This window comes from Triticum aestivum, chromosome 6B (assembly GCF_018294505.1).
Source record: "Triticum aestivum cultivar Chinese Spring chromosome 6B, IWGSC CS RefSeq v2.1, whole genome shotgun sequence".
Lineage (NCBI taxonomy): Eukaryota > Viridiplantae > Streptophyta > Magnoliopsida > Poales > Poaceae > Triticum > Triticum aestivum.
Window position 1 is genome coordinate 123299087 of NC_057810.1, and position 7718 is coordinate 123306804.

The 7718-nt window shown below is 44.8% G+C and overlaps 1 protein-coding gene across 1 annotated transcript in view; it reads left to right on the top strand.

Moving 5' to 3' along the window:
• Positions 1-776, top strand: part of LOC123138941 (actin-52-like) — a 3599-nt gene extending 2823 nt beyond the window's left edge. Inside the window, exon 4 of the mRNA XM_044558788.1 lies at positions 346-776. Coding sequence (XP_044414723.1) covers positions 346-776 — 431 coding nt within the window. The remainder of the gene's footprint in view (positions 1-345) is intronic.
• Positions 777-7718: the final 6942 nt, after the last annotated feature.

Below are 7718 nucleotides of genomic sequence, written 5' to 3' on the forward strand. Positions count from 1 at the left end.
TTTTCAATACATCAGTCATAGTTGGATTGTGGCGGGGGCGGTGGTGGTCGCTTAAGGGCATCCAGAGTGCACTTCATTTTTACCAGATCTATTTTTTCCTTCGAAGGTGGATGTTTCCGTTCAAAATGGGCCTGCACTTCGGCAACACTGATATCCTTGTTTTCCTCGTCAGTTCTGTCATATCGTAACTTTGGAGGAGCCCTAAGGCTTGGACCAGCTCTGAATTTCTTTGTTGTTTCTGTGGCGGCGGAGCCCGCTAAAGCGGCGGAGACGGCTGACGCGCCGGAGATAGCAGAGCCGGAGGAGGATTCTGCTGAGGGGCCTCCTCCGTTAGAGTCCGCTGAGGCGGTCACGATCTTACGGAATTCCTTACGAGGATTCTATTTGAAAAGGGTTACCGCTTTACAACAACTGCAGAGCGTGAAATTGCAAGGAACATGAAAGAGAAGTTTGGATATATGGCCCTTGATTTCGAGCGGGAGGTGAACTCCTCGTCAGTTGAAGAGAGCTACCATCTACCTGGCCAGCGGGCAATCAGGATTGGTGATGAGAGGTTCAGGTGCTCCAAGGTCCTCTTCGACCCATCCGTGATTGGTATGGAAGCTCGTGGAATCCATGAGGCAAGCTATGATGCGATCAACAAGTGCGACGAGAATGTCTGGCAGGACTTGTATGCCAACATTGTCCTCACCGGGGGTTCAACAATGTTCCCCGGCATGGCTGACCGTCTGAGCAAGGAGGTCACCGCCCTTGCTCCCGAGGACATGAAGATCTAGATAATTGCTCCACCTGATCGGAACCGCAATGCCTGGATTGGAGGCTCCATTCTTGCATCCGTAAGCACTTTCCAACAGGTACAACTCATTTTGCTTAACTTACATATTTCCAACTTTAGTTTGTGGGCTTCAAATTAAGTCATCGTCTGAATTCCTTGTTATCTACTCTAATATATGTGGAATCGTCGATCGAGTACTCCGAGTATGGCCATTCAATTGTCCACATGAAGTGCTTGCAGTGACATCCGTTGGTGACTCGTGTTTTCTTACGAAAAAAGTAATGGTGCCACTTCCATATATGTGTTTATTATTCTCAAAAAATATGTGTGTGTTTATTTTTCTCAACCAAAAAAATAGTTTTATTGTCGCCTGTCGTGATAAGCGTGCATGAGTCGTATTATGGGATGGCATGACTGTCTGGATCAGGAGGCAAGAATTGTTGGAGTTTCGTTCACGCACCCATTGTTAAATAGCGCATTCTGTAACTCTTGTACACTCCCTAGAGTATAGGATCTGTAACCACAGCCCAGGCCTGCGTGCCGACTCTCTCGGGCACGCCCCTCTCTCTCTCGTGTATAAGTTGTACTCTGTGAAGATGATCAACACAACAAATCAGAGTTAATCTGTTCAACTCCCATCGTCATTGGATTCGTGGGGTGACAGTTGTTGTAAAGATCATGGTGTGCGTTTATCTCAGGCCGCAACGGCTACTACTTGTACTTTGAATAAAAGCAATAAGAAGAAATCAATTTGCGTTCTGTGGTTTCTGTGACTTTCATCTAGTGTTTCAAAGTGATTGTGTGAGTTCCAACCCTTCGTGGAATAAAAAATGGCTGGGGCCCCACCCCGTGTAATTCAGAGGGGAGAAGGGCGATTAGATTATTCAAGGTTAAGTAAGATAGTAACCACCTTACGTAGGTGCAGAATTACTCGGCGGGGCTTTGCTACACCTACGTACATATTCTAGGTAAAGTTACATTACAGCTGACTTGGCGCTATTAGATTGGAAGAAAAAATGGTTGGACCCCACCCTGCGAAATTCAGGGGAGAGGACGGTTAGATTATTGAATGTTAAGTAAGACTATGTAACCACCTTACGTAGGTGTAGGATTACTCGGCAGGGCTTTGCTACACCTACATACATATTCTAGGTAAAGTTACGTACAGCTGACTTAGCATGATTAGATTGGAAGAAAAAATGGCTGGGGCCCCACCCCGCGAAATTCAGGGCGGGAGGGCGATTAGATTATTGAAGGTTAAGTAAGATTAAGTAACCATCCTACGTAGGCGTAGGATTACTCCTGCGCATCAAAGGTATTATTTGGTGTTTCTCCTTTGTGTAACACCGAATTCACTAGTTATCTCTGTGACTTCATGTTCTGACATGCGATTACTGTGCCACACAAAGCTAAACCCACTCATTTACATGCATCGAGATGTTGAGAAGTGATAATCACCAAGTTGTTTATGTCACGAGCACCAAGCATGGCCACATCAATAAGTTCGTGCTTCAAAAAATAAAACATCAATAAGTTTTCTGGAAAAGAACTCGAACCGGAATCGTTGTTGTTGGGGATCTGTGCAGGGGATGGTGCATCCTTCATACAAGGACTTTCTAACATCTTCACATGGCCACGAGAGTATGCCTGTAAGAGTATTTCTACACCTACGTAAGGTGGTTAACTAATCTTACTTAACCTTCAATAATCTAATCGCCTCTTTCCCTGAATTTTACAGGGTGGGGCCCTAGCTATTTTTTCTTCCAATCTAATCACGTCAAGCCAGCTGTTACGTAAGTTTAACTAGAATATGTAGGTAGGTGTAGGAAAGCCCCGGTGAGCCCAGACCCGTGCGCTGGAGAGCGCAACATGGAGGAGCGGGTGCCAGATCCGGCTGTTGGGATACCATCGCCGACGTCCTCAGCTCCGATCTACCAAGCTCTTCGCTCCACCAAGATGGGCGTCGCTGATTGGCCTTGTCAACCGACGCTGCAAATCCGGCGAGAGGAGGCGCATGGTGCGGAGAGAAAGGAAGACCTGCTCTGTCAAAATCTCTCCCTTTGACCGGTGGATGTACGGGCTTGGTAAGGCTTGACTGGTCGATGTACTTTCTTTGCAGTACATTGGATTTTGCTCATTTTTTTCTTTGATTTTTTTGATCTGGTAAGTTTGTTGTATCATATGAATCACCACATGTTCATCTGTTCAGGAATTCAAACTTTCATGGGCCTAATCTCAATGGCATCTGCAGTGCATAGCATTTCTACCTATTATTTTTCATTTAAATAATATCTGCAGAATTCCTTTTTTGGCATCAATTTTGTAAGTGCTAATCATTTTTACAAATGATGTGCTCGATATGGAACATAGTATGTTTTGTAACGATTCAAAATATATTGTGGCGATTTAAGGTGGTTAGTACGGCAAGACTTCTCAAGTGTGTTCATCTTTCGTGATTTTTTTAATTGTGATAATCGGATCTTTTGATTTTCGGATGCAATCTTTCCTTCATATATATCTTGTTTCAAATGACTTTTGATCGAATTGATCTGTTCAACTCTCAGACAATTGATGGTCAAACATTGCTGATTTTTGGTGTGGAAATGTTGGTTACGAAATTCTTGATCCAATGCTAATTGTGCAATTAAAAATATTTTGTGTGTTGTGCTGACGCACAAGGAATATTATCCAATGCTAATCCTACATTGTTTGTTTTGTTACCCATGGCCCATCTTCAGGAGGTATGGAAATCTGCCCGCAGGCTCAGGCTCAGGTTTTTTTTGTTAAAAGAGGGAAACACTCTAGCAAAAGAAAGGGTAAAGAAGGGCAAATGAAGGGAAAACTAGAGAACTTCATCTCGAAGGAGGGTCGGCGACTAAGTCACCTATGTTAGTGTATATTGACTTAGGAGTCAAGTGAGTTCACTTGATCATAGGGCATACTCATCGTTAAGCTCAAAATGGGATTGTCATTTCTCATTTAAGCATTTTAATGTATTCACATGTTATTGAGTTGCTTTGGCTCATGTTTTGAGTAAAGCTTCTCTAGGATGTGAGGACTTACATTGGTTTTTGGTGAGATCCATCATGTAGTTGAACTTGAGGTAGATGCTCATGGAGTGGAAATTGGAGCAATCCTTTCATTTGTATTTCATCTTCCTACATGGGTTAGTTTTGCAAGTAACAACATGTATATCCATTTTGACAAGAGTAAAGTATAGAGTCATATAGTGTCAAAGGATATGTTGAGTTTCTTGTTCCATTAGCACACCAAAGGTGTAGATACCTGGTTTAAATTCTTTTTCTCAAGATGTAAAAGTTGAGAGCAAGCTTGTGAAGGAATGTTCATCCAAGTACCTACAAGGTGAAGGAAATATGCCCTAGAGGAAATAATAAAGTTGTTATTTTATATTTTCTTATTTCATGATAAATTTTTATTATTCATGCTAGAATTGTATTAACCGGAAACTTGATATATGTGTGGATACATAGACAAAATACCGTGTCCCTAGTAAGCCTCTACTAGACTAGCTCGTTGATCAAAGATGGTTAAGTTTCCTAACCATAGACATGTGTTGTCATTTGATAAACGGGATCACATCGTTAGGAGAATGATGTGATGGACAAGATCCAATCTTTAGCTTAGCATTATGATCATTCAGTTTTATTGCTATTGCTTTCTTCATGTCAAATACATATTCCTCTAACTATGAGATTATGCAACTTCCGGATACCGGAGGAATGCCTTGTTTGATATCAAACATCACAACGTAATTGGATGATTATAAAGATGCTTTATAGGTATCTCTGAAGGTGTTTGTTGGGTTGGCATAGATTAAGATTAGGATTTTTCACTCTGAGTATTAGAGAGGTATCTCTGGGTCCTCTCGGTAATACACATCATAAGAAGCCTTGCAAGAAAAGTGACTAATGAGTTAGTTGCAAGATGATGTATTACGGAACAAGTAAAGAGACGTTCCCATAACGAGATTGAACTAGGTATGAAGATACCGACGATCGAATCTCGGGCAAGTAACATACCGATGGACAAAGGGAATAACGTATGTTGTCGTAACGGTTCGACCAATAAAGATCTTCGCAGAATATGTGGGAGCCAATATGAGCATCTAGGTTCCGCTATTGGTTATTGACCGGAGAGTGTCTCAATCATATCTACATAGTTCTCAAACCCATATGGTCTGCATGCTTAATGTTTGATGACGATATTGCATATTATATGAGTTATGTGATTCGGTGACTGAATGTTGTTCGGATTCCCAGATGAAATCACGGACAAGACGAGGAGTCTCAAAATGGTCGAGAGGTAAAGATTGATATATAGGACGATAGTATTCGGACACCGAAAGTGTCTGAGAGGGTACTGGGTACATATCGGGTCACCAGAAAGGAGTTTCGGGAAACCCCGACAAAGACATGGGCTTAGTGGGCCGAGGGAGGGACAGACCAGCCCACAAGGGGCTGGTGCGCCCCTTTCCCTGGCCGCAGGCCCTAGAGAAAGGAAAGGAGGGGGCGCCACCTCCTCCTGCCTTTCCCCCTTGGTGGAAGAAAGAAGGGGGGGGGGGCGCCACCTCCTCCTTCCTTCCCCTCATCGCTAAAAAGAAGGAAAGGGGGCGCCGGCCTAGGGCAGGAGCCCAAGTAGGATCCCTCCTACTTGGGGCGCCCCTAGGGATGCTTCTCTCTCCCTCCCACCTATATATACATGGGGGGGGGATGGCACACATAGTCTAGACATTATGTTAGCCGTGTGTGGCGCCCCTCTCTATAGTTTATGCCTCCCGGTCATATCTTCGTACTGCTTAGGCGAAGCCCTGCATGGATCACTTCACCATCACCTTTACCACGCTGTCGTGCTGACATAACTCATCTACTACCTCGACATCTTGCTGGATCAAGAAGGCGAGGGACGTCACCGAGCTGAACGTGTGCAGAACTCGGAGGTGTCGTACGTTCGGTACTTGATCGGTCGGAGCTAGAAGAAGTTCGACTACATCAACCGTGTTATCTAACGCTTTGACTTTCGGTCTACGAGGGTACGTAGACACACTCTCCCCTTCTCGTTGCAATACATCTCCTAGATATATCTTGCGTGAGTGTAGGAATTTTTTGAAATTGCATGCTACATTCCCCAACAGTGGCATCAGAGCCAGGTCTATGCGTAGATGATATGCACGAGTAGAACACAAAGAATTGTGGGCGGTGATCGTCATACTTCTTATCACCAATGTCTTATTTTGATTCGGTGGTATTGTAGGATGAAGCGGCCCGGCCCAACCTTACATGACCACGCTCATGAGATCGATTCCACCGACAGACATGCAACTAGTTTTGCATAAAGGTGGCTAGCGGGTGTCTGTTTCTCCTACTTTAGTTGAATCAAATTTGACTGCGGCCGGTCCTTGTTGATTGATGTTTTGAGGCACATAGAACTTATTGATGTGGCCATGCTTGGTGTTCGTTTTTTTTTTGAAACGAGGCAAAAGATTTGCCATTTTCATTGATTAAGAGAGAAGTTTACAGTTTAAGGCCGAAGGCCAGAATATAAAACATCACTCTCGCGGCATAATGTTACTCAAATATTTTGCTCCTACAAAGCTCCAAAGCGAACACTCCTCTTTGATCTTAGCGACCAACACTCCCACCGGGACTGCAGTGTTGCAGAAAACTCGAGCATTTCGTTCCTTCCAAATTTCCCAAGAGATGAGCATCATCAGCGAGATAAGCGGCCTTCTCGATGGAGTTTGCTTTGTGGCATTCCGAATCCACCAATCCTTAACCGAGTCCAGACCAATCCACTCATCGGGTCGAACATCATGAAGCGCCAGCCAACCTTTGATCATGCCCCAGACTCGAATGGTATACCGACATTGGAAAAGGAGGTGGGCCGCCGATTCTGGAACTTGTTGGCATAGCGGGCAGAGATTGCAATTCGGGCACCCACGGCGGAGGAGTTTGCCAGCCATCCAAATTCTATCGTTGATAACAAGCCAAGCGAAAAACTTACACTTTGGGGGCGCCCAGTTCTTCCACACATTTTGATTCATATCTGTGTCCACCAATCCAAGAAACTGAGCCCTGTATGCCGAGGCTGCGGAATAGTGGCCATTGGTAGTGAGTTTCCAAGTGATGGAATCTGGCATGTCTGGGTTTAACTGAATGTGGGTGAGTCTGCCCCAAAGCGCAACAAACTGGACAATGTGCTCAGAGGTGATGCCCGAGGCAACATTCACCTGGGAGATCCAGAAGCCATTGAGCAAAGCCTTATGAATGGAAGAGTTCTTCTTTTTGGAGATGTCGTAAATTTTGGGAGCAATATCTTTGGGTCTGATGCCATATAACCAAGCTGACTCCCAGAAGGAGGCACGAAGACCGTCACCCACCTGAACCTTGGAGGCCGATGCAAAGATGTTTTGGTCATTCTTGTCGCAAGGGATGCCCAAGCCTGACCAAGGCCTGGTCGGGTCTTGCCAGTCAAACCACAACCAACGGAGACGAAGAGCAGCCGCAAACTTCTGAAGATTTAGGATCCCAAGACCCCCATGCAACTTTGACTTGCAAACTTGATCCCAGTTGACCTTAGATTTCCCACCCGTGACCTTGTCACAACCGGCCCAGAGATAAGCACGCCGAAGGGCATCGATCTTTTTCACAACTTCAAGTGGAAGATTTAGAGCCGTCATGTAGAAAATGGCGATGGCTGTGATGACCGACTTAACAAGAACCATCCTTCCAGGGGCTGCAACATGCTTTCCCATCCAAGGAGTGAGATGGGCTGCGATCATGTCCTCTAGAGGCTGAAAGTGAATTCTCTTTAGGCGCTTCACAGTCAATGGTAATCCAAGATACTTCACCCGGAAGGTGGATCGTTGAGCCGGAAAAGATTGGAGAATATCCGGAAGGTCCACATTGTCGCATCTAATTGGGGC